General features: G+C 40.5%; 3 protein-coding genes across 3 annotated transcripts; 2 read left to right on the top strand and 1 right to left on the bottom strand.

Annotated features, from left to right (window-relative positions):
* Positions 1-3,849: 3,849 nt before the first annotated feature.
* LOC139448845 (sodium-coupled monocarboxylate transporter 1-like) lies at positions 3,850-7,918 on the top strand. The gene is made up of 3 exons (XM_071230370.1): positions 3,850-4,191; positions 6,989-7,062; positions 7,777-7,918. Exons 1-3 carry the CDS (start codon positions 3,850-3,852, stop codon positions 7,916-7,918), a joined length of 558 nt encoding a protein of 185 aa, XP_071086471.1.
* Positions 7,919-9,592: 1,674 nt separating this feature from the next.
* Positions 9,593-10,830, bottom strand: LOC139448844 (uncharacterized). Its single transcript, XM_071230369.1, has 3 exons — positions 10,636-10,830; positions 10,100-10,224; positions 9,593-9,626 (listed from the first exon to the last, which is right to left on the bottom strand). Exons 1-3 carry the CDS (start codon positions 10,828-10,830, stop codon positions 9,593-9,595), a joined length of 354 nt encoding a protein of 117 aa, XP_071086470.1.
* Positions 10,831-17,663: 6,833 nt separating this feature from the next.
* On the top strand, positions 17,664-27,314 carry LOC139447311 (E3 ubiquitin-protein ligase TRIM45-like). Its single transcript, XM_071228613.1, has 6 exons — positions 17,664-17,674; positions 18,806-19,857; positions 20,067-20,125; positions 20,578-20,638; positions 20,785-20,853; positions 26,659-27,314. The coding sequence occupies exons 2-6, from the start codon at positions 18,807-18,809 to the stop codon at positions 27,312-27,314; spliced, it is 1,896 nt and encodes a 631-aa protein (XP_071084714.1). The 5' UTR covers positions 17,664-17,674; position 18,806.
* Positions 27,315-27,661: the final 347 nt, after the last annotated feature.

The following is a 27,661-nucleotide window of genomic DNA, read 5'->3' as shown; positions in this document are numbered from 1 at the left end:
CATTGACAACTTAATCAGAAAATTAGACCATCCGCGATAGCTCAGTCACACATAACTCTGTGGCTGACAAATAAACTATTATTCACACAAGTAAGCAGCGTTCACTATCTTTATGTAGAAAGTCCTGACGGTACACTGAACAGTTCGGCAATGTGGCTACAACCAGATACTATACGGTAAGATCTTGATGCATTTTTTACTTTTTAAATTTCATGCTTCACGTATACTACACTTGTGTGAATGTTCCGCATAGGAGGAATTGTATGAGTACTATTTAATCATTCGTAAGCTGCATGCACATTGTGATTCTGCTTTGTACAAATCTATCTGCATCAGTCATTGTGAATCCTTTTAAATATTTGTTAATTCTTCGTATATATGTTTATATATAATTGATTGTAATCATTCTCAATCTCATTAACATCAGGTGTTAGTTTTCGCTACCGTTAAGTAATCATTTAAGATCCTCCCATTACGTAAGAACGACCTTTCATCCGACCAATCAGAGCGTCACTTACCAAATGAGGAACCTCGAACAGTTAAACACGGGGTATTCCGAACGACAGTTACGTGCTTTGCACAGCAATTTGGAAGTACAGCCATACAATCTCCACTATCTGTTATACATTCCAGAACATTCTGTAGATCTTTTTTAAAATCTTGAACGTTACACAACGTTCTTTAAATCTGTTTTAAAATCTTGAACGTTCCAGAACGTTCTTTAGATCTGTTTTCAAACCTTGAATCGAAAACTTTGTCAAAGTTTCTTTTTCAACGCGTAGTCTTGAATGGAAGTGGCCAGTTTGAATCAAGTGCCTTTATAACAAGAGAAAATTGGTTTCTGATTGGCTAAATAAATGTTGACTTCTTGTCATTCATTGGTCGGTCATAGTTCGCAAACAGTCGTTATGACGAGACCTGCAACGGAATGTCCTTACACTATTGTTTAGCGGCAGCGAGAGCTAAGATCTTATTCTAAAGAGATTGTAATTATTCTGTAATCGACTATAAATTGTAGTTGATTCTGTGCCTGACTAATAAACTCCAGTATATTAACCCAGGGATTGTGCCAGTGTGCTGGTTGGTCGTGCACAGTGGCACTTCTGATATTGCTAGTGGCTAATATCATGATCCAACAATGAACCACTTTTTTACTGCATTGTCATAAACGTTCAATTCAATTCTATTCTGTGTTGTATTAAAGGCCACAGGCTCATATACAACGGAGTTAAATGATACATTTTATACATATCACATCAAGAACGACTGTGTACATTCCAGGAAGTAGTGTTTCATTCAGTACAAACTTGCATTAATACTAATCTGTTTTTGTCCAGTCCTTGTTTTAACATGATTACCCTCAGTGTGAAAATAAACCTTTTTGTCTACCATATGATTGCACTGTTAAACAAATAGACATGTAGATAACTCGGGCCGCAACTATATATATTGGAATGTTCACCTCAAATAAGACAACATACACAATGAAAATATTCAAAATTATTATTACTTTTAACATATTCAACTGCAAATTATCGATAATAATAAAAGTTATCTCAATATCATAATCATGACGTACATATGTACAATTATAGTAATTAAAATGCTTTAGTGAGTGAGTATGGTTTTACGCCACTTCTAGCAATATCAAAGCGGGGGGCACCAGAAATGGGCTTCACACATTGTACCCATGTCGGGAATTGAAATGCTTTAGAAAGTTTGGGTGATGTATTCAGTCACGAGTATCAGGTAATTCGTGAGCATGGAACCAGCGAGTGTGATTTAACATGCAATAATGGCGGGTGTTGAGATGTAAAACAACAGAATATTACTAGTTGTTGAGTATGAACTGTGTTATGCCGTTTTTAGATGTATATAATATCGGTAATTCCTCGTTAGTGATTTTGTTTGCAATTCCCACAACAATATTCTATGTCATCTGATCGGCACGTTAGCGACCGCTATAGCAGGTTAATGCATTCAAATATGCAAATATTTCATTCAAATCACAATGACGAGACAGAAGCGTTAATTTCCGAGGCACAGATGTGTGGCACCGGTCATAAGAAACACTCATTTGGACAGAGGTAGTATGCGTCTGTTTCTTTTGTATGATTCAACTAAATCTTTACCGTTGTGGTTTCTTATAATTAACATGTTGTAAATGTTTCTTCTGATATTGAAAGATGTTCACGCTCATGAAGATACACATTTCATTTAAATCTTCCAAGAGTGGGGTTTATTTGGTAATTCCAAAATATGCATTTTACCTTCGGACACATCCGATGTCTATTTCAAAATATGCATTTGTCCCTTCTGTCCGAAGGGGTTTAATATTTCTTTGGTTCTATAATGCATACTTTTTATGTGTTTTTATATCTAGTTTGTGTCTTGCATAACATAATCAGATAATGATTTGTATTTTCAACTTTTAAGACCGTGATTTTTGGGTTATTCCTGAATATGCATTTCTACTTCTGTCAGGAGGGATATGATATTTTGGGGTTCAATACCTAAAAATATTAAATGGATTTCTTTTTTTTAATTTGACATTGAAAACTATTTTATATAAAATCAACTAGATCGCATTTGAAGCTATTTTATTATTTTCATTGAAGACAACATTATTATTTCTTTAGGAAATGCATGTTTTAAATGATTTATTTGTTACATATTCACGGGTACATCAGACAATAATCCTTTTAGCTTCTGTTGCTGCATATGTTGATAAATAATTCAGCCCCGCCTTTTACGGCAAGCAAAGGTTGCTGAAGAACTTTTCTACACCGGGCCGTCACGGGTTGACGAATGTGTAACGGATATTCATTTTACTGTTACAATCTATAACATTTAGTTTGCTATTTGTACGACGTACTGCTTTACTCCAAAGTGTGACAAAGTTGCGATTACACGCCAGATGATAGGGCCGACAACCGTGCTTCTACATGGTCCATTACAATTAGTTGTGACGGAAACTGCTTTAAACATGGAGGGTGCAGTGCAGACATTGCCGCCATGATTTGATAATACTGTGTGAGATTTTGATGGATTCTTTTAAAATCGACATCCACCCAATAATTAAAACTGACCATATTTTTTTGAAATATTAATCTTGTTTATTTAGCACCATTACTAATCCTGAACGTTACCATAAATATTTTCAATTGCCATTTGGTGCAGAACTGAGGTTGGCGTGTTTTGCTTCCTGTACTCCGCTTTAAGGCCCGACAATGCATGTCTAATTATTTAAAAGACGAATATACTGTTACTTTGGATGTCATCTAATTTGCGAATACTTATCCATACTCAACCATACTCACCTAAATTCTCCATAGTTTATAGAAAACGATGTATGATGTAGGTAAAGGTACATTGTGTACACGTATGCTTATATATTTGTGTTTTAATCCCAACAGAATGTTTCCCAATGCCCAGTCTATCTTGAGAGTGACAAGGGCATCTTATGCAACGTAGCACAGAGGAACGACATCGTCCAGAGATGCCAAGAGTGTTCTCAACACATTGAAGTCCACACCGATGGTATCAAATCTTCAGATTGCCTTCTTACCTTAGCATCCAAAGACCTTTCCATATACTTCAAGAATTTTCGAAAACCCCAAGACATTCCTAGACACCGCAAGACCTTGTTTTCTCAAGGCCTTTAAGCGCATCCTAATACATCCCAACGCATTCCAAGACAGGCATACCCGTCCCAAGAGATTGTCAGGCATCCCCAGATTTCTCTGAGCATCACAAAAGTTTCCAACGCATCATAAACGCATCCAAGCATCACAAGACTCATCCCTTGCAAAGACTCACTTGGATCGATAGGAAGAGAAACGAATTACAATGGCCAGCAGACACAGCCTCCTTATCGTCGACTACGTGGTGTTCGGCGCCACCATCTTCATCTCACTGGGCATAGGACTTTACTTTGCAATGTCTGGCGGACTTCAGCGAACAACATCCGAGTTTCTGGTCGGAGGACGCGCCATGAAGTTTCTCCCCGTTGCTGTGTCGCTCATGGTGTCGTTTGAGTCGTCGATCATGATGTTGGGCTATCTGGCAGAAGTATACGTGTATGGAGCTCAGCTTTTTATAGCTCTTTTTGGTTTCATGGCGGCATTTCTGATATGCAGGGTGTTGATGATACCACTGATTCATCCCCTGAAACTTACAAGCGCTTACGAGGTAAGTTCAGATTAATACAGCGGAAGTAGTTTAGACGCGTCAGGAAATCTTTCTAATCAGCCAATCAGCATCGAGTCTCGGTGTGAAACCTGCATTTTGTATCTCGCAAACAAAGTAAAACCATCAGTTCCGAATGTAAACAATAAAGGCCGCACCATTGTTGTGGATAGTTCATACATCCTGTCGAGTGTCATGTCATCCACACTCAAGAGAGAGTGTACACTATTTGGAACAGTTCTTTTTTTAAAATTAATTTCCGAATCGAGATAAAAAAAATGAAGCCGAATCGTGTTCGTTGGCTGACGTCTGATTGGCTCAAGAACCCACGTATCATTTATTTAGACTGGGCGATCACATTTTGGCTACCGTCTTTGGAGGGGTTGTCAGATCATCACGTAAATAGTTATCGTACTGGAATCAAACATGTGAGGTGAGGTGAAATGGGGTTAACGTCGCGTCCCAAGATTATTGCACTTAAATAGCGACGTACATATACATGTGTGTGTGTGGCTGCTTGTACTTTTCCGGACTGATGCCGATTCATAGTGCTAGCCCACTGAGATACCATGCCACAGTTTAACATGAATACCCCACTCAGACAAAGTATACTGACTCCAAGCCGACCAGTTCTTATTTAGCCACTTAATGCCGAGCGCCAGACAGGGTAACAACAAGAACCATCTTGTAACGTCTTTTGGCATTGAACCCCGGATCTTCCGCTCTCGGGCGGACGCTCTACGACTAAACTAATGAGGCGGTGAGTAAAACTTGTGATGTTTAATGAGATTTGACAGTGCAGGAATCGCTCAATCAGTGACAATCACTCATCTCAATTACGAACGTAAAGAGTGAAAAGCAATATGAATATAAGAGTATTTGATGAGTACTTTAAATTTTATTAAGGTTTACTTCACCTGAATAACTAATATATAACCCGGGTCTTCGGCGTGACGAGTAAACGCTTTAACCACTAAGCTGCCCGACCGCCCCGGCATTTACCATCAACAAACATAGAAACTTAGTTGCTCCCTATACATTGTAATCAGGCAACATGCATATTGACTGAAAATTCAAATCAGTACAAGAAAATAGTGTGCCAATAAATCGCTAGAGAATTAAATATACGAGCCACTAAGTCTTTAACAATGGATGTAAAGGCACTGGACAACGACCACCGGACTTTGCCGAATGGTGACGGAAGCCGGACAATTGAAAAAGAGGGGAGCGGTGCAGTCACAAGACTGTGACTAGACAGATTTTTTGAACCGGTGAAAACTGCGCCATCGTACCTCAGCGGGCTAGCACTATGAAATATGCATTGATCCGGACTATTACACGTGCATGCACGTCGCAAAATAAGTGCAATCTTCAGCAGCCCATGCTTGCCGTAAGAGGTAACTATGCCTGTCGTAAGAGGGGACTAACAGGATCGGGTGGTCAAGCTCGCTGACTTGGTTGATGCATGTCGTCGTATCCCAATTGCGTGGATCGATGCTTATGTTATCAATTACTGGCTTGTCAGGTCCAGACTCAATTGTTCTCACCCCGCCGTTATATAGATCGAATATTTCTGAATCCGCCCTTAAACAAGAAACATCAAATCAAACATCTCACCCAAGTTCAAACTATTATACCATTCCAGGTTTTCTACATGGGCGTGGTGATGTTTGGCCCAGCTATAGCACTGGAGGCAGGTACGTGTATGTTTGAAAACATTAAATCATCTGAACAAAAGTGCTATGGTTATAATGTTGTTTATTAATTAATCTATGACAGGGAAGAAACGAATTGCCCAGCCATCATTCTCGCCCTGCTAGCGACGAATAAAGATGAGTGGGTGTGTGTGTGTGTGTGTGTGTGTGTGAGTTTGGTTTAACGCGGCTTTTAACAGTATTCCAGTCATATCACGGCGTATCAGCTTAATGTGGGAGAAAAGCCCGAAGTGATGCAGGTCTTAGACGTTTACCACTTCGGTGAAACCCACGAGCACGGGTATGGTGCTGACAAACCTCGAAACATAATCGGGGTGAACCGGGATTCGAACCCACAATCATAGGTTTATGGCATGCCCAAGGGACGTAACTCTGCACAGCGAATCGCGGCGCCTTAGACGACTGGGCCACGTGATTATCGTAGCAAATGATAGCTGCCAGGCGAATGTATTATGAGTAAGAGGGTGAATATGATTTTACGCCGCTTATAGCACTATACCAGCAAAACCAGGGAAGGGGGGGGGGGGGGGGGGGAGACACCAGAAAATGGGCATTACACATTGTTGGAAATCGAACCCGAATCTTCGGCTTGAGGTCGAAGGTCTGGTTTCGGAGGTCGGTTGTATCAGCAAACACATGTTTGCCTAATAGTGTGTGCATGTTCTGCATTGGGGTCACACTTACCTCGTATTGCTCACAGAACAGAAGGGTTCGTGTGAAAAAAAAAACAAATGGATATTAGTGAGTAAGTATGGATTTACGCCGCATTTAGCAATATTCTAGCAATATCAAGGCGGAGGACACCAGAATGGGCTTCACCCATTGTAACCATGTCAGGAATCGAACCCGGGTCTTTGGCGTGAACGCTTTAACCACTAGGCCACCCGACCGCCCCAGAAGGGATACTGAAGGCAGTCACGAGATATACTTTGATGCTTAAGTGTTATAACTTGTATTCCTGTAATATCATATGTCACTTACATTATCATCGAAGAAGTCGATTTCGACCAAGCAGCATAAAAAATGTCTGCGGTAGGGATAAAAATATTGGTCTTATTTAAAAGAATCTGTTTATCGTATTTCAGGGCACAATTGACGCAGGCGGAATTAAGGCTGTCGGCACCACTGCGGCTCAAGGAGGACGCCTGAATTTCTTTAAGTAAGATTTGACAGTTTCTTTTAATGAAATTTATATTTATTTATTTATATAATAACATATTCAGCTATGAGACCTGCACAATTTTGATTGATTTGTTTTGTTTGTTGTTTAACGCCACACTCAGTAATATTCCAGGTATATGACGGCGGTCTGTAATAATCGGGTCTGGACCAGACAATCCAGTGATTGATGCACGCAAATGGGATACGATGACATGCATCAACCAAGTGAGCGAGCCTGACCACCTGATCCCTTTAGTCGTCTCTTACGACAAACATAATCGCCTCTTTTGATGGTGATATGCACAATTACGTGGACCTACGAAATAAAATTCTGCAAAAATATCAGAGAAATTGTGATTTTGGTCATTTACGTTGAGTGAGTAAGTGAATTATTCCAGCAATATCACGGCGAGGGGCCCCAGAAATGGTACTCACACTGCAATGTACAGTACCTGAGGTGCCGTGATGAGCGAATACTTTACCACGAGGCAACAGTGCTGCTCCTTGTCTCAATGACATTGCTGCAACTCAGTTACGGAACTGTCAGTTTCAAGACCCTACTTTTGTTAAAATGTACATGTCCGTTTGTTAGCATGGAATGATGAAATGTAGAACATGAAATGATCACTCAGCCTGAACTTGGTGATCAACACACTTTGGTTTTCCACGGGACGTGGCAATTTGTGTAACAATCCATGATGTTGTCACATAGTTTTGACATGGACCCGACTGTCCGTCACACGTTCTGGGGACTGTTTCTGGGGACATTCGCTCGGCCGTCCGGCCTGATCTTCAACCAGTCCACTATACAGCGGGTCTGTTCCACGCCAACACTCGCAGCAGCCAAGAAGTGAGTCTCAGCAGTAACTGTAAACTAACGAACAAACCAACTGACATATAACGAACTGTTTTTTTTTGTTCCCAGGCATTTGCTGTATCTTATAACAAACTAAAATAAGGGGTCCCTTTGAGTTCGATATCAATGTTGTTTTTTGTATTTTATCCGTACTAACTGCAATTATCTTACAAAGATAATATCAAATAGATATCAGTGTTGCATAATTATTATCAATATGTGTCTATCCCCGCAGGGGCACAGTTGGCCCAGTCGTCTCAGGCGCCGCGATTCGCTGTGCAAAGTTGCGTCCCTGGGTTAGCCAGAAACCTATGATTGTGGGTTTGAATCCCGGTTCACCCCGATTATGTTTCTAGGTTTGTCAGCACCGTACCCGTGCTCGTGGGTTTCACCGAAGTGGTAAACGTCTGAGACCTGCATCATTTCGGGCTTTACTCCCACAGTAAGCTGACACGCCATGATATAACTGGAATACTATTAAAAGCGGCGTTGAACCTAAATCACTTACTCACTTTAGCTGCAATCTTTTTGTAAGTTCATCAAATCTCCATCGGCTATAATCAATTAGCTAACAAAAGGACCCGTGAAGATCCGAGGTAGAATAGAATAGGTTCTCGATGCAGCTAAACAAAGATCTGAGGACATCCCATTAAGGTTCACGTCAGAACGACTTTTTGCGAACTTTGACCGACCACTGAAATTACCAACAAGAAGTCGACATCAGTCAATTAGAAAGCAGCTTTCTCGATCTTCACGGCACTCGTTTCAATCTGGCGACATCCATTTCAGACTACACTTGAAAATATGTTGACACAGTTTTTAAAAGATTTTGAAAACTTAACCAACGAACATTCCGGAATGTCTAATATATGGATGCGATTGTAGGGCAGTGCTTCCCACGTACGTGGTAACGCCTCCTCCGTTCACCTGGTTTATCCCACGGAAGCGAGAGATTGACGATAATTTTGACGTAAAATCAGTCGTACGGGCCGTAACTGTCGTTCGGAATACACCGTGTTAACGTTTTCGAGGTTGCATGATTCCGACTGTCACTTTCATGACCTGGTAATCGACGCTTTGATTGGTCGGATGAAAGGTCGTTCTGACGTGACCCGTAATGGGATGTCCTCAGATCTTTGTTTAGCGATAGCGAGAACTTAGATCTGATTTTAATGAGATTGAGGTCTTCAGCAACCCATGCTTGGCGACTATAAAAGGCGACTATGCTTGTCGTAAGAGGCACCGTACGGGATGGGGTGGTCAGGCTCGCTGACTTGGTTGATGTATGTCATCGTATCCCAATTGCGTGGATCGATGCTCGTGATATCAATCACTGAATTGTCTGGTCCAGACTCGATTATTTACAGACCGCCGTCATATAGCTGCAATATTGCTGAGTACGGCGTTAAACAACAAACAAGCAAAAACAAAAGTTAATAAAAGCGACAAAACGTTTTTCCATATTTTCATAATATATAATCTGTCAATACAAAAGAACAACAAGACTTAATTTTCTGCCGAAACAGACTCCACTTGGCGTAAAGGGCAAATAGTTGTGGAAATTGTATAAATGGACCACTGAAAATCACTGATGACACCAGGCTCAATGAAGGTTCATACTCCAATAAACTTACACAAAGTAAAGGTAGATTCTATCAACATTGTGTCATGTTCATACGAGTACACAGTCGACCTCTAGCGACTTCCTGTTTACATATCCACTCACCTTACAAAAACAGTTTCATTTAAATAGATTCCATAATAAACAGAACGGTGTTTTTGCCTTTAATAAAGTTTAACACTTAGCAACATTTCATAATCTATAGTTCCAAAAACTTAAAGAACAATTTTTCAACAGACATTGGTGAAACTGTAAAGAAGTTTAATCGCGCACTAATACAGTGTAGCAAGTACTTTGCAACTCCGGAGAGCGGTCGAGACGGAATTTGTGTCGCCAGTTTATTTTTTAACAGCGAAGTTAAAGTGGAATTGGCAGTTGTGAAAACTACTTCTGGAAGGTGCAGGATGAATAGGCCTCCCGTGACAGGTTTTGAAACATTGGCAAATGCGGAGCTGAATGCTGTGCATCATCGCCTTCTGACGCCGGCCGTGAAACCGTCGCAGATAGCTGCCGACTTGTGGTTTCCTGAAATCCAATGATCCGAAGTACAGAACTAACCTTGTGTACTGTTGGTCAGAAGTACAATTTCTGTTGTAGCTTCTGACACTTGCCTCGTTCCTGTGCCCTGACATAAACACGATGTGGCGTAATTCAACGGAGCTTGAATAGCAGTAGCCCTGACACTGTGGAGTGTTTTGATGCGGATCAAGCCAGCTTCTTTGGAAATTGTACGGATTATGTTCCCATATTGGCGTTGGGAGAGGGATTTAGGAGTGAACCACACATTATCACCAATAACTGCATTTGATTCTGGAATACAGAACAGACTGACTGCATCACATTTATGTGTGCCTGTCCCATACATGCGTGTGTCAGCCGCATGGCTTTCACCATCATCAATACCCCCATGGTTAGTTTTTCCTGCTGTATCATGGGTAAGAGTTGGAGATTCTCTGTCTTCATCGTCAGTTTTAACGTGAACAAACTTTTGGACAACTGAGAGTGAGACTCCAGGCTTCTTGGGACGTAATGAATGGCTATGTGAAACAAACTTTCTGCAAAACACATGTTGGGGTATCGTGAATAAGATATACTATGATTTTAACGATATCTCTCTTGTCAATAACCGGCTTATGCTTCGTTGGTTTGGACAGGCCAGCTCTGACATTTTGTTTTAGTTGACCATGTAACAAATCATTAGCTTTGTGGAATGCATTATCCTTCACAATGTCAATATTTTTACCGATAACCCTCAGATGCCTATTGAGTGCAGACCGAATGTTCCGCATGTTTTTTTTTGTGATAAACGGAATCAGACTGAGACTTAGTTCTCGGTCTAGTTAGTGAAGGATCGCTGACTTGTGACAAGCTCTTCTGAAGATATGTTAACCCAATTATATGTGTTTGGAAGGATCAATCTGAATAAACAGTATAAATATTTGGTTGATGTAGGTATGTTGCCATTACATCTTTTTAATCTGCTGTTTTCATCTATATTTTTATGAATGTTATAGAATTGTACTTTTGTAGGTTCGATCTCTATCACTGTATATCGGGTGTACTAACATGGAGTAGAAGGTTTTATTGACGATTGTTAGCATTTTGAGCGAATCCATAACAATATTAACAGTATTGGGAATAGCTTAAAAGCAATAAAAGATGCTCACCGCTGAACATCTTAAGAGCCCATTTCGTGATTTTCAGGGTTTGTGCTGAATGTATTTGTGCCTCAATATTATCCACTGTTTTTCCCATAACTCTGGGCGTGTCATCCACGGGTTATTCTTTCGGGTGGTTAGGCTCGATAACTTTTTTGATTGCGTTTCATCCCTCGATGCTCATGATGTCAATCATTTAGTTATCTGTTCAATGCTTTATTATTTACAGATCACAGTTATATACTGGGAAAATTGTCAAAACAATGAACAAAACAAACTTCCACAATCGACGCCGTCTTGACACGACGACACGCAATCAGCCAGGTTACCCAACGTGACAACCCGATCCATTTGGTTGCGACCCGTTAAGAGCTGAATTAGAATATGTATTCAGCAACCCATGGCGTAAGAGGCGACTAACGGGATCAGGTGTTCAGACTCAATGATTTGGTTGATGCATACCATCGTATCTCAATTGCGTGGATCGATGTTCATGATGTCAATCACTGGATTGTCTGGTCCAGACTCGATTATTTACAGACCGCCGTCATATAGTTGTAATATTGCTGAGTGTGGCGTTAAACAACAAACAAACGAATAAACAAACAAATGTTTAGTCGCCCCTTCCGACATTCTTGCTGGGAACCAACTGTAAGCCCAGAAGCTTCACTGGGCCTCTACGCCCTTGTCAAACAAATGGTTTTAGCAATTTCAGTTCTTTTATGCCAGAGATTGACATCAGATTGTTTTCTTGTTTGCAAGCAAAGGAGAATTGGATTAAGCAAATCAATTAATTTAATACATTTTTCAGTCTATTTGCATAAAGGTTTTAAATGTATAGGCAATTTGTAAAGTGACTCTTTGTCCATCAGAACTTAAAAAGTCTACAATATCATTTATAAAAAAAAGAAAACAAAAAGGTGACATTTGACATCCCTGCCCCAAGCCATATTTACATATAAAAAAATATGTACAGCCAGAATCCATTGAAATACAAGCTTTAACGTGTTCGTACATATTTTTTGTTAAACTATACGGTCTACCTTTAACCCCACCTTGCCAAAGTTTATACAATAAACCATTTCTGTAGACAAAGTCAAATGCAGCCTTGAAATCTATGAATGCACAATAGAAACGACCACGTTTCTGAAATAAATACTTTTGGATTATAGTACTCAAAATAAATATATCATCCGAGGTCTGAAATCCTTTCCGAAAACCCGCCTTTATTATTTTATCCTCAATATCAGCCCATAATGTTAATCTAGAACAGATAATGTTTCTAATATTTTCCTTGCAACTTCCAGTAATGTGATAGGTATATAGTTTCCTTGATCATTGGAGCTTCCTTTCTTATAAATAGGCGAGATAGCACCATGTGTTCACTGGTCGGGATAAATTCCCTTCCGCAAGACAACATTATATAATTTCAATAACATTTCGATTGAGGGTTGGGGTATATTTTTAAAAAATCCGATTGGCAAACCACAATATCAAGGTAATTTTCCAGATTTCATATCATGGGTGGCTTCCAAGAGTTCAGATTCAGTTATATCAGAATCCATAAATGAATAGCCATCAACCGAATTATTAATAAGTTCATCGGATAATGAAAGTCGTTGATAGTTGTATAGGAATCAATATAGTCATCAATATTACCCATGCCTCCAAATAGATTCTCGAAGTGACATATCCAGTCCTTGGGTGTGTTTGAGTTTGTCTTATGGTCTGGTGTACACCAAAGCATGGACCAGAACTGTTTACTGTCGTGCTCACAGACAAACATTTTAAATGCATCATCCATTTTCTCCATACATAATTCATTATAATATTTTCGAGCTGACATGTATTGCTGTCTGACAAATTTACTGTTACTGGAATGAAATGCACGAAGCCATCGACTAGTGGTTGCACGTGCTTCCCGACATTCCTGGTCATACCAGTTGCCTCCCCTTGATCTATTGTTGTTCGCACGAGTTATGAGAATCCTGCCGCAGGTGCTTGCACAAGTTGTAATCATGTGTGTAAACATTGAAGCCGCATTATCAATGTTTTGTTGAGTCAGCTGGAAATAGGAAAATCATGTTGAATTGAAGCACGTAGATTTAGTAGTGTAATCATCTTTGAAGTCATCTTTCCATATGAATCGTTGTTTTGGTGGCAAATGTTCATATGCTTTAGTATATGTACCATTTCTTTGGAGAGAAAAAACAACTGGCGAATGTGAAGATTCTACTTAATCACAGACTGTAAACGAAGTAAAGCATGGAAAGTAACTCAAAGAACATCGGACTTCTGTTAACAAACGCGACCAGAAATCCGCTATTTCCGAACACATCCTGAAGAAAAAAAACCATAACATTATGTGGAAAGCCACCAAAGTCCTGTCTACCAACAACAACAACTGGCGACAAAGGAAACTACGAGAAGCATCAGGAGACATCATGAGACACCAGCCAGTCATGAACCGTGACCAGGGCACCTCTATATGTATCTGCCTACTGCTTGGGACTTATTGCTTTGATCTTGTCGGGGCTAATTGCCTAGCTGACTTCAATTTGCTCCTTGCTATGTTCTTACAGCTATCTGTGCTATTTCCAGTCCTCCAGAGTTTCTAAAAGCACCAACGGGTTTTTGTCTGGTTCTGCTGTATTGTGTGTATCCAGGAAGACTAAATATATCATTCTGACCTGCCAAAGTTTCCACAAGTCCTATGACATCATAAGAGAAGACAAAGTCAATAAATGAGGGTATATCCAGTTCCTTCCTAAAACCTCCAATATTCCACACTGTACAGTTAATAACAGTTGTGTCATTAGTATTGCTAGGGCGTTGACCTACTTGCGTTTTTCACTGTGCTCCCGTCGACTATGGATTTCTAGGTTTGAAAGTTCTCACACATGTAAGTACCGGGTTGGCCACACCAGTCGCATCTAGCTTCTAGAGTTTATTGTATATCTGTAGTTTGTCATGGTTCAAAATAGAAAACTTGCTTTCTTTCCTCGCTTCCTCCAAGAAGGGCTTGAGGGTTTGTCGAGTACGCCGCACTGCATCTGTATAATAATGGGAGATCCTTATGTTATGACTTTTTAGTTTCTTTTCTTGGTTTATGATAGTGGCTTTCTGTTTTGGAGCCCTGAACATAGCTAGAGTTGGCCTTGGTCCACTTGATTTCGTTGGTAGCCGACTCACTCTTTCAAATATTATTTCGTCTTGTATTTCCATTTTTTCAACAATCACACTGAGCAGTTTATTTTCTGTCTCCTCTGTTTACTCTCTAAATGTCTCCTCGACATTATAAACAATGACATTGTTTTATCTCTGCTGGCTATCCAGCATGTCCACTTTACGAGTTAAGTTAGTAAGTTGGTCCCGCATGTCACTATTTTCATCGGTTAGACTCTTTCTCTTCTTGAGTTATCATCGTGCTCATTTTCTCGAAATTAGTTGACATGCCTCTCTCCATACCTTGTATTTCAGCCATTACTTCTTTCAAGCTCGGTTCCAGTGAGCTGTCCAATGTAGCTTGTCTTGTAGTTCGTCCTGAACTGACCGTCGTCTTGCTCTGTCACTCATAAATGCCTCATACGTCGCCAGGAAACATCCAACACGTCCTCTATAGGTCTCCAAATCGCAGCCCATTTTATTCTTAATTACCACAGTAACTCACCAGGTTTTGTTGGTAGTTTTAACAGCTCAAATCAGTAAATTCGACGGAGCTTGTTCATGTACGTGTTGTCACCTTCTCTCCAGGTGGCGCTCCCCCAACGTTGAAACATCATGAGACATACGGTCCTAGAACCAACAACAGCCTTGAAGGTTTAAACAGTCCTCTGAATGCCACTCTGCCCTGCCGATATCCAAACATTTTCCGTCTTATCGAGATCATGAAGAGAATCGAAAAGGCAGACAAAATGAAAAGTGTTAAGTTGGACTGCTCCTCCACCTCGGAGTTTCCCGAGAGATAGAAAACCGCCTTGGTAGACTCAAAGACCAGTTGACTCAATGCAGTATTTGAATGCTGTGAGCACACTGGTAAAATTGGGTTGACGCTTGTTAAATTATTTGAATCATTTATGTTGAAATTGGGTTGACCCTTGATAATTTATTTGTGTGACTATTAAAGTCTATGACTATTATTGAAGCCTATTTTTTTATTATGTCGTATATTTTCGTAAGGTGTCTGACAAATCAAATGGAATATGATCGGGACAAATCCATGTTTCGACTTTGGGGACATGCATTGGACATTGGGAGAAGTCAAATGTGACATTTCTGATTTTAAGGTGTGTGACAAATTGGGTGAGACTGCCTCTCCACGCATCTGATCGGTACCCTGTCAGAGTGTTGTTTTAGCTATTCTCATCTTATTACTGTAATACAGTTGCTTACCTAAGCCGCTTGTGTATTTGCTCTGATATAATTAATCAGTGATCTTTGCCCACGCAGATGGGGTTTATCTGATCTTTTATTATCACCTATTGATATAATTAACTGTTATTAATAAACGTGTGAACCTATTACCATGTTTTCATCATTATATTATTCTTTTTTGACACCCCTGTTCATTGTGGTACAGCTCCATGACAGTTCCAAAACCCAACACACTTAGTCATACATATTTAGATATGAGGTGAAATCGGTTTAAAGCAACGTTTAAACGTTGTAGATATCCCGTTCAAGCACGTGTGTAAATCGCTGCTTGTACTAGTTTTGCTAATAGCGTGTGCTCACAGGGATGCCATGCAGTGAACATAAATACACCACTCAGACACAGTATACTGACTCCGAGTCAACCAGTCATTGTCTAAACCCATTTATGCCGAGCGCCGGGAAGGATAACAATACAAATTTAGAGCAAACTGTAATCCCATGAACAACGAACATAAACTAGCCCTGATCCTGATATCTATAAACAGGCCTCGGCGGGCCTTGCCGGTTTTAGTGTAAACAACGAAATCTTAATCGACTAAAGTACGATTCCGACTATATCATAAGAAGTGTTTATGAATTACAAGAAATAGAGATAATACCAGCTGTTTATGAAAAGATTGGGTATCCTGCTCAACCGAAGTCACCCATCACAAACACATGCAAAGGCAAGTCTATTGTTACCTGAAAAAACAACACGGGAACATATTCTACTAGTCAAAATAGGGAATTGCATCTACCATCCAAAGCGAATTACAAAAGTTACTCAGTTGTATGCAGTGAACATGTACTCACTCAGATAGTTTTACCAAAATCTGAAAAAAAACATTAATCAAAGATCCATCACCTACTTTCTATGAAAACATGTAGTATCTTCCTGTGTACTGCTGTTTGACAATGTAAAATGAATATCTGTTTGACTTTTTTTAAGGGCAAATAAGGTACACCCAGTTTGTTTTATTTTATTGAAAACTGAAAGTAGAAAGAACTGTTGTTAAATGTGATTACATGTATGTCTATTTAACCATCACTCATTCTTGCAACAGTATGCAAAAGGTGATCTGTGGCTGGGTAATTTGTGCAATAATAAATTGGTTCAACGAAGACTGAGGAAATGAATTTGCAACCACATGACCTTACAATGTTTGAAATGTAGATTTATTTATTTCAAAAGATACGATGTGTAAGATATCCACCAGCAGTAGAAAATTACGCGTTTTCTTCTTTTAATTTTTAATCCGTAAAATGGCTGATATATTTAGGCTTTTTGTAAGATTACAAGAGACATATATACATCATTATCCATGTATTTTATACCGAAACTACAGAGGTATGCATGGTACGTAAAAGAAATAGACATTGTTATTAAATTCAGTTCAGACATATTTGTAATAAGACAGCGTTCCCGCGTTATCCCCCGGAAGTGACGTTTGTGTCAGAGAAGGAAGGTACCTGTCCAGGTAGGTGTGTTGTGTCACGTCTCTCACTTTCTTCCCCTACACACAGACAACTGTTCGATAATCAGGGTCACAACGTCCATGTATATGTCAATATATCATGTGTATATCAGGCTGCTGAAGGTGGTGCTTATACCTTGAATCGTTCTGCATATATCCTGAATGTTAGTGTTAGCTGACTACCACATATTCCTACTTTCGGTTTACAGCGTGGCCGGGCTTCATGTACACAAGTAATGACCCACTTTTACTGTTAAAGTGTATAATAGAAAACCCTCGACCGTATCGCCGTGTTTAACAGAGGAAGGGTGTGTAGGTAGGGAAAATTTACGTTTCAAATTTTACGTTTGTAATGAAATAATTTAGTTTTCCGGGAGAAAACTACGCAAAAGGTATAAAATAAATAGGATATTTAATGTGACTCGTGAAATATTACGTTTCTCTCATCTCGTGACGGGTGACAAGGAAATATTTTCACTCATGGCCATGCCACTCGTGTTACAACGTCTCATATAACACACTTGTAAAATCACGTCACATCCCGGAAGTGACCTGCGTGTCAACAGTGAAGGAAGTTACTTGTCCAGGTAGGTGTGTTGTGTCTCGTCTCTCACTTTGTCCCCCTACACACCGATACCTGTTCGATAATCAGGGTCACATCTTCCATGTATATGTCAAGACACTATAGGGCTGCTGAAGGTGGTATCTATATATATATATATATATTCATACAGTGTGTAGACGGGATATTAGTGTTGACTGACTGCCACACATTCCTACGTTCGGTTTACAATGAGTGCAGTCGTTATTCATACAAGGCCTACTTTAACTATTGTTATATTGTGTATAGATAAACCCCGGTCGTGTCGGATAACCGTTGACGTGCGCTGTGTGCAAACATGTACCTCTTAACACTAGACTGCTATTGATTGTACTTACATGACATATCCTGAATGGAAGCACACGTTGTTACTGTGATGGTATTTGTGGTCGCTCTGTGATCCTGAATGCAGATTGAAGGAAGTGTGGCATGTAGTGTATATGGCGTATCTACATGCACATGTATAGTGAGGATATGCGTCATTGTCGTGTGCTGCAATTAGTTAGTGTCAAACGGTTATCTAGCCAGTGATATCAATCCTAAATTATTTTGTTGATATTAAGTGAGTGAAGATGGCTACAGGGAGGGGATCTCAAGGGGCAATATATTTTGTTTGTTTGTTGTTTAACGCCGGATTCCAATATTCTAGCTATATGACGGTTGTCTGTCAAACATCAGACCAAACAATCCTGTGATTGACATTATGAGTATCGATCAACGTAGCTGAGATAAAGATGACAGCGAGTCTGACCACCCGATCCCGTTAGCCACCTCTTACGACAAGCACAGTCGCCTTTTACGGCAAGCATGGGTTTCATTTCAAATGTTTCAAATATTTAAATTTTATACATGTAAACAATCTTGGATAGCTTTGTGTACACTTGATCTTTTTACGTACTTCTATGAAACGCGTGTCTGTTTTGTGCTGTAAATGGAACAGGCCATGTTATGATGGCATGGTGCCAAATATGACACAGGCTGACTATGATTATTTGTGTGCATGTTTTATATCATACTGAGATGTTTCCCGATAGATAAGAACAAAATTGATTGATGCGTGTGACTACGTTGATTGGAAACAGCTCTTAGTCCCTCATTTCATTTTTTTGTCTTTCAGAATGGACGCCTTCCTGAAGTGTTCGGTCTGTCAGCAGCAGTTTACCCTGAAAGGTCCAGTCCCCTACTTACTGCCCTGTCTACACGCTGTGTGTGAGACGTGTGTGACATCTGCAGCTGGTGGTGTGATATCATGCTCTACATGCCAGAGGGAGGTCAACCTCACAGACACACGTCTCCCGACGGATGTAGTCAGACAGAAGGAAATATTCCACCTCACAGTCAAACATCGCCCCACAGAGCTCCTCTGTACAAATGACGATGACGGGAACCAGGCTGTGTGTTGGTGTCAGGAGTGTGAAGAGTTCCTCTGTGAATACTGCCAGAACATGCACAGCAGCGTCAAACTTACCAAGAAACATGTACTTCAAAACTTCGGTAGCATGGAACCGACTGTCTCGAACTTTCCTGCTTTTTGCATTATCCATAAATACGACCTCCTTTATCTGTTTGATAAAAGCTGCAAGAAGTTAATCTGTGCGAGATGTAGACTTGATGATCACGCAGACCATGATGTTGAAGAGCTGGATGTGGTTGCTGATACTGTAACAAAACAGCTGAACCATCATAAAAATGAGCTATCAACGTTACAGGCTCGCCAGCAATCACACATGCAGAACATCAGGCAAGGAACCGAATCCACCGACAGAACACACAACTCTTTGATAGAAACTATTAGCCACACATTCCAATCTCTGAGATCACAGCTTGACCAAAGAGAGAAGGAACTGCTGATCGATCTTGAAAGTCAGACGAAGGAGACCAAGGCAACTCTACATGCTCAACTCACCACCTGTGAAGAAGAATGGAAGACATGCACTGGGGCTTTAGACTACATCGCCAAAGTCCTCCTCTATGCCTCGAAGTCAGACCTCGTGGAACTGGAGAGTTATGTAGGGGACATAACTCGGAACTATCTAGAAACTGCTGCGCCTCAAACACATGTCGTACCTAGAGCTGTCTTCAACACCAACGGCTTGTCAACACTGAAATCAAACATATCAGTGTTTGGCGCCATTTTGCCAAGGGAAGTGGATGAGGAATCAGTAAAAGGTATACACATTGAACATCATTGTTGTTTTATTCATTCTTTGTATGGGTACAAGGTTCTTGTGACATTCTATTTCGTTTACAGACCCTCTTTTTTCTTCATGTGTTTCTCTATCTAAGACTCATGCTTTTTCTGAAGATTTAAAGTTCGTAGACTGCACATAACATGTTCCCGGTGTTAATCGTCAGGAGTTATTTGTCTGTTGTTTCAGACAAGGATACTCAGACTGACGATGACTTAATGGCAGACTTGGAAATGAAACACAAAATGGTGAGTATAGTCAGTGGTGGAATATCATGAAATCTTGCGTGCACACTGACCAACAAACTGACCAACTACAGGTTGATCCAAAGCAAATTTGCCTCAATCGTCATAACTATGTTTTGTCATCAGACCATTTAACGCTTGTATTTTCGCAGGACCTGACACAGCTGAAGACGAAAATTGCTTCAGATGAGAAACAAATTGAAAGCCTCAAAACACTTACAGACAAGCTCAATGTCGAAATCAGAAGCTTGAAATCGGTTTGTTTTTATTACCTAACATGTACACACCTTTAGACGTGTCAGCGTCTATCATTTTATTCAAATATGTTGTGTGAGAGTGTCATGAATTCTTGATATTGATTGCAACCGTTAATTACATGTCTTGGAAATCCTAGACCAATGAGATGCCATGACAGGCACGTGCTTTGTTATATAATACATATGCTATATTTTCAGTGCATTGAGGAGAAGGAAAACACAGAGAAGAGAGCCTCAAAAACCATGGATGTCTTACTTGGTAAATTTGTATCACACTTCGTCTTTAAACCTCTCTTAATCACATAATCTCAGATACGTTTGACAACTAAACATGCATCTCCAGAGCAAAACCCACACTCTGTCTCATCAGAAATATATATGGTGATGTATATGTTGATGTTACAGGTGTGGCCAGAGAATGCGGTGTTCATCGGCTGAAGTCAGGAGTTGTAGACATATCTATGGTGCTGAAGTGTGAGTACATTATTTCATCATGTATCTCCTTCGATATAGGTTTTGATGTAGACCGTGTTCAAGTAATATTAAACGTCAACACGTATGGAACATTTAGACACCCACTACGATTGAGGGGCATAGAGTAGCTAATTGGCTCATGCTTGGGTTAATGAAGGTCAGGCGCTGGCAGTCTTTGTGTGTCATTGGCTTGTTTACCTGGCCCATGTTAATAACTTATAGGACACGTTGGTAACTGTGTACAACATCAGTTATTACAGCTTAATGTTGCTACATGATTAATTCACAACGCTTTGGTGTGACGTTGTTTTATTAATGATTATTTGTATACTCGTATATGCACGGGGTCGGTGTACGGTTCTCTGTAGGAAGTGATAACATGGAGTTGAAGGCTTGCGGTATATACACATTGCTTTAGACAGGTAGATATATGCATATACAAGAAGCACTAGGTGCCAGGGCAGCACAATCTGTTGGTGCCACGGACCGCCTAACCTACCCCTAGCTAGGCTGCGGGTGCGGCTATATTTCTTTTTCACAAGTCCAAATATTTCATATCCATGGTCAACAGACATGGATTAATTAAAAAATATAAACAACAGTAAATAATGAGTGACAAAGTTGCACACCTCGTTCAGGATGGCTGACAGTCGACGTACAATACAATTGGGATTAGCTTATTTTAAGTAATTGCAATTAAGATTATAGACATATATATTTTATGGCTACAGGGTAATTCGCCTTTGTTCATGCAGAAAAAGGTCGCTATAACAAATCTTACCCACAATATCATCGTCTTGGAAATGTTTACCATTAAAGTGAACCAATGACAGTTGCCATAAGTAGACATTCTCCCCGCCTATGGTATCACAAAAAATATTAACCAGAGGGGTGATTGAGTATATTGTGATTAACGCCACTTTAAAAATCAATTCTGTTATACAATTTGGTAGCAGCTTAACATAGGTGAAAACCCCAAAGTAATGCAGGTCTTAGATCTTCAACCTTTTGATGAAGAACCCATGAGCTGACAAATGATACTGTGGGCTAATTTTGAAATCAAACCAAAGATCACACAATTCTGGCACGCCTCGTTATAACGAATAAGTTAGAAGTAAAACAAACATAGTATATTCTTAAGTCCAGTGCCTTGGTGACACAAAAGAGTGAATGCGCGAATTGGGTTTAACCCCTCTTTAAAAAGTATTTCCGTGATATACCGACATGTCAGCTTGTGTTGGAGGAACGGACATAGTGATACAGGCATTAGGCAGTTGTCATGTATGAGGTGCTGACAAACATGATCAGGGAGAATTGGGGGTGACAGTGGTTTCAGTGGTTTCCAACAGTGTTTCCAACTGAGGCTATAATTTATCGAGGAGATGAGCGGGAAAATACCGACTGAAATATTCCAGCAACATGACAGCGGTCTGTAAATATTCGAGATCGAGTCTGGATCGGACAATCCAGTTATAGACATTATGAGCATCGATCCACCACGCAATTGGGATACGATGACATGCATCAACTATGTCAGCGAGCCTCAGCACCCGCTATGAAGAAATGAGTGAGGAAAGAAGTGAGGGGGATGGGGGAGGGATGGGTGGTGACAGTTGTTTCCAACAGTGTTTCTCGCTGCAGCTGTAACTTATCGAGGAAATGAGCAGAAAAATAAAGACTGAAAGAATAATCACAGACCACGGACATTGGAGACACAAACTGCGAACACCTTGGCCACCCGACCGCCATCTCAGACGACGTAATGGGGACCTTGGAGAGAAGAAAGACAATGCAATCACTGTAACGCCAGGCAGACATTTTTACACGTTTGATGCACTCTCGGGATGTTCTGTATATCGTGCAATATCGTTCTACTTTTAAGATTTAATATCAGAATCATTTAAACATTAGCCTCAAGAAAATAAACAAACGAGCCAGTATGAAGTTGTCAGTGTTGATCGTGAGTATCATGTACAGACAGGCACAGTGGACTGTTTACCCGCTTAATGGGTCATATTGTTACCATTAACCCTGTTGTGCATGGTGTTGTGCGTGTGTGAATAACTTCAAGTACATCAATATTCTCGTGTCGGTAAAGACACCGTATTACTGAGAGGTGACAATATAGTCTCACAGAATTGGTTCTTGATAACCTGTGCTCACGTGTGAATACAAATGTGTGTTGTGATGTGTTAAGCAGATTATCGTTCCAGGTTAATGAAACAGCGATTGCAACACGTTGAACATTCTTTATACACGGTTTGTCTCCAAATACTTGGATATCAAGGTTCACAAGTTAAGATTTAAGACACTGGAACTTCTGCATGTATGTTGTGTCATTGTTCTTGCATCCGCCTCCTAACCTGCCGATATCTTAAGACTTTTATTATTACTTCCTTTGTTTGTACAGGATGGACGGCCACTTGTGAAACGGACAATCTATTGGCGATAATATATTTTAAAGGCGAAATAGAGTTTGAAACATTGTATGTAGCATTATTACCAAACAATACCAAGACGTATCGAGTGATTTGAATGAATGGATGCGACATAGGAAGGACTAGGTGTAACATACCAATCAACAGAACATGATGGCAGTGCATTGTAAGGGTACAAACAATCAAGGAAGGCGACATGCGTGTGTGGTAAAAAAACATAAACGTTTGAGATGACTTGATCAATAATGAGTTATGCCAAACGTCTGGTTAAACTTTCGTTTATGCTCGACAAGGTCCGAATCAATCTCCCAATGACAATTTGTGGGATTCTTGTCAATTAATCTGCAGCGGCTGGCCCAATTCGGTTAACGGCAGCCGTTGACGTTGGCGTACACGTCCCCGGATTATGCGTTAAAGGGGAGAGATCAGAACTCATGGCTGCTCATTGCAATCTTGTGATGTTTTTCTGTTGGAGGTAGTCATGAACGATACGTACACCGTGGGCACGAGCATCATCGTCTTGAAGGGCAAAACGTGGACTAGCATGAAGCGAAAACGGAACTACTATCGTCGCTAGCATGCTATCTCGGTAGTACTGTCCAGTGACCGTCTTACATGTATGGACAATATGCAGTGGCGTTCTGGCAGTCATAGTGATCCTGCCCCATATCACTACAGAGCTCGGAGCGATTTTAACAAAATCAAGAATGACCCCCTAGCCAGTGCACGGAGGAACTGCATGACCCACGTGAGATGTTTCGGGTGTGTTGGGGCGTTAGGTTTTGGTTAAAAAAACTGTTCCATCTCTGGCATTCATATTTCTGGCGTGTCCAATGGACGCAACTCTGCACAGCTAATCGCGGTTTTCTTCTGACGACTGATTGTAACATTTCTCATCATCATGTACAGTTTTGGAGAGCATAGACCGTGGCGATAGGTATAGTTACAATCATAGAAAACTGAAGCAAATAATATTGAAATATCACACCATCAATGAGGCATTATTCAAAATACAAAATGCACTTAGTGCTGATGAGTAAAATATGACATAGGTCTTGGGTGAGGTAAGGTGAAATTGGGTTTAACGTCGCGTCCAAGATTATTGCACTTGTGTGAGGCTGCTTGTAATAGTCCGGACTGATGCCGATTTATATGCTTGCTCACTGAGATACCATGCCGCAGTTTAACATGAATACCCCACCCAGACACAGTGTACTGACTACAAGCCGACCAGTCCTTGTTTTAGACCCTTAATGTCCAGCCTCAGACAGGGTAACAACAAGTATCATCTTTTAACGTCTTTTGGTATGACGCGGCCGGGGATTAAACCCCGGACTTTAGAATCGCGAAGCTCTAGTAAATAGCGTTATTGACTTGTATTTACAGGTTATATTTTGCTAATTGGGGTTTGCGTCCATTGACAAAAATGATTAAAAACATTTCCTATTTCATAATAATCAATAAAATTATCCCTACTGGTCACCGACCAGTTACCGCCATTTTTCATGTTATTTCTGAAATATCCCACGTTCAAAGTTAACTGTGCAATAAACTTTGCAAATGGGCAAATGTGCGTATTTCTGTCAGTGGAAAAAAAATCATTAACTTTCTGTTACAATGCGAGAACAGGGAGTCAAAACAGTGGAAAAAGAAATTTTCCATCGACAAACTGTACCAGTTATCGCCATCATCTAAACAGCACGTGCCACGTGATAAAGTACACCGTTTCAGTTTTACAAATTATATTTTTTATTTTCTCTGGTATCGCAAGCTGTTTTTATATTTGTTACAATTAATAACAAATGCTTTTATCAATTTGTCGTCTGCAAACTGACGTAGACCAATGTGATTTACACACTATGTACCATGGATTTCGCGATATATACAGGGTTATTCACATTTGGAAAAATGGCTAAAATAGGTTTTAGAATTGTTTTTTGGGGAAAAATGACAGACAGAAAGAAAGCTATGACAGAACTGAAATTGCATCATCGTGTTGTTGGATTTTTGTTTACGCGTCAGTTAGTCACGTGACACCGCCCGCGTGTCTCTTCTATTGTATTTGAGCAAGGTGATTATATTGTATGGTTTTTTTTAAATATTTATTCACAGGAGTATTTTTTATTTATCATTTGTAGATAAATATTTCTCTCTTCTAATGAAACCGAGCAAAGGTAAAACGAGATGCGATCACGTGCGCGCTGTAACGGAGACTAAGCGATAATTGGTCCTCGTCGACAGCTGGTCACTCGTCAATTTTCTGGGTAACATGCGTGTTCACAGTTAGTTAACGGGAAAGTTCTCTTTCCACTCGTAATTCCTTCTCTGTGATACAATAGAAATCAATCTAAATTTAGTCCAAGCAATGACATGTGCGCATTTGATCTTAATTTCACAAAACCAAATGTCTGTCGTGATGTTTTCGATACCAATTTTCAGAAATGACTAGAATGAAATTTACAACAATTGTTCATCAGTTGGCATCTGCTTTTGAAACTGAGAGCAATCAAATAGCACGCGCCTCGGCTGGAGCGGTGTGGACATGCTTGCACGTTCTGGGCGGGCGGTTGGTCTATTTCGCACGTGCCGTACGACGTATATTCTGACAGCAAAGCGCGAGGACATTTCAAAATATATTTGTATATTTACAATTAATTTAATTGCTGTTTGGTCTCAACATTTTTTCGTTTACAGAAGAACACTATAACATACTCCAAATTATATAATAGCAGAATGTTCCAGAAATATTTCAAACATGACTTGTTCACTACATGTAATGTCGCTTATTGTTTATTGTGTTATTGACTGTTTGTGTCCTGTTCTGAAAATGCTGTCCATCTCCTGTCTCCCATCGCCAAGCACCCAGCCCCCTGTGCTCCAACGTGCAACACCATACTCCACCAGCTACCGGATGACGTCACCAGGTCACGTGGCACTGTGATCTCAACATCCTCATTTTAAGCTTCTTCCTCATTATACCGCGTTCACTCGTGTTCCTGTTACACGACGGTGAACAACTGTGATCGCGAGTATTCGCGCTCTGCGTGATTATTGCGCGATGTGTATCGTTTTGTTTTAGAAATTCAGAATCTCCACTGCAAATATTTCAGAGACGAAACTCATACACCAGACCTGTTACTAACTTATTTTACATTCGTGTTAATATATTACAGTACACATACACCAAAACGCAATACACAGTAGATTTTATGTTCATCCTACTGCACTGTGATTATATTACACTATTTGTATGTCAGTACATTGTACTTTGCTGTGAATTCCTTGCAATTGGATATTTTTGTACAACTTTAATATCCCAATTTGTCTCATGTGTTTTTCACTTGTAAACTACATTCATATGTTGTAGGTATACATCTGAAGTATGACAAAGGCAGAGTCATTCTCGACAAAGTCCACATCAACACAGAAGGAGACCTGGTCAACAGGAAGTCGGACACCAGACCTGCAGGGGAGGGGAGACTGAAGGAGTACAGGGGCACATGTAGCACTGCCCCCCTCCCCCGGCCTGGCTGTCCCCAGTACTGGGAGGTGGTGAACAGGGTCAGTCTGGACAAACCACTCACAGGGAGGAAGCTCATCCTGGAGGTGGGCGTATGCAGGGAGGAGCAGAGGGACGTGGCTCATTGTGTCAATGCACGATCCAGCACCTGCTGCATGCAGGTCGCCCACTGTCCTACACACGGCGGGATATGCAGGGAGACATGGAAGAAGGGGAAGCATGTGCTGTGTCTGCCTGACACTCTCCCCAACACAGCAGGGCCATCACACACACTACATTACGGTGTTGTATATGATGACGCCAGGAAGCAGATTGTCTTCATTGATGTGAAGGAGAACAAAGTGATGTCGACGTTAGACAATGTAGACTCTAGTCAGCCACTGTGGCCGATGTTCGGGGTGTATAACTCACATCTCCTCACTGTCAGCATGACACTTGTTGTGGGCAGCGACATCAACATGACAGAGGAGAAGAAAGCAATGATTGTTAAGGCGCTCTCGTGATGGTGATAATGATTGTCCAGGGCTGTCGTGATAGTGACAATGATTGTCAAGGCGTTGTCGTGATGGGGACAATGATTGTTAAGGCGTTGTCGTGATGGTGACAATGGTTGTTAAGGCGTTGTCGTGATAGTGACAATGATTGTTCAGGCGTTGTCGTGATGGTGACAGTGATTGTCAAGGGCTGTCGTGATGGTGACAATGGTTGTCAAGGGCTGTCGTGATGGTGACAATGATTTTTAAGGCGCGGTCATGATGGTGACAATTTTTGTCAAGGCGTTGTCGTGATTGTGACAATGATTGTCAAGACGTTGTCGTGAGGTGACAATGGTTGTCAAGGCGTTGTCGTG

The sequence above is a fragment of the Haliotis cracherodii genome, unplaced genomic scaffold (genome assembly GCF_022045235.1).
Source record: "Haliotis cracherodii isolate W230 unplaced genomic scaffold, xgHalCrac1.p SCAF_7, whole genome shotgun sequence".
In the NCBI taxonomy this organism is placed as follows: Eukaryota; Metazoa; Mollusca; class Gastropoda; order Lepetellida; family Haliotidae; genus Haliotis; species Haliotis cracherodii.
Note: the sequence above shows the minus strand (reverse complement) of the source record. Positions and strands in the feature narration are given on the sequence as shown.

Coding starts and splice junctions, on each gene's coding strand:
- LOC139448845 (XM_071230370.1), top strand. CDS start 3,850: ATGGCCAGCAGACACAGCCTCCTTATCGTCGACTACGTGGTGTTCGGC. Junction 4,192..6,988: donor AACTTACAAGCGCTTACGAG/GTAAGTTCAGAT, acceptor ATCGTATTTCAG/GGCACAATTGACGCAGGCGG. Junction 7,063..7,776: donor GGACGCCTGAATTTCTTTAA/GTAAGATTTGAC, acceptor GTTGTCACATAG/TTTTGACATGGACCCGACTG.
- LOC139447311 (XM_071228613.1), top strand. CDS start 18,807: ATGGACGCCTTCCTGAAGTGTTCGGTCTGTCAGCAGCAGTTTACCCTG. Junction 19,858..20,066: donor GGATGAGGAATCAGTAAAAG/GTATACACATTG, acceptor CTGTTGTTTCAG/ACAAGGATACTCAGACTGAC. Junction 20,126..20,577: donor TGGAAATGAAACACAAAATG/GTGAGTATAGTC, acceptor CTATATTTTCAG/TGCATTGAGGAGAAGGAAAA.
- LOC139448844 (XM_071230369.1), bottom strand. CDS start 10,830: ATGCGGAACATTCGGTCTGCACTCAATAGGCATCTGAGGGTTATCGGT. Junction 10,225..10,635: donor GAGATATCGTTAAAATCATA/GTATATCTTATT, acceptor AACACTCCACAG/TGTCAGGGCTACTGCTATTC. Junction 9,627..10,099: donor TCTGACCAACAGTACACAAG/GTTAGTTCTGTA, acceptor ATATGTAAACAG/GAAGTCGCTAGAGGTCGACT.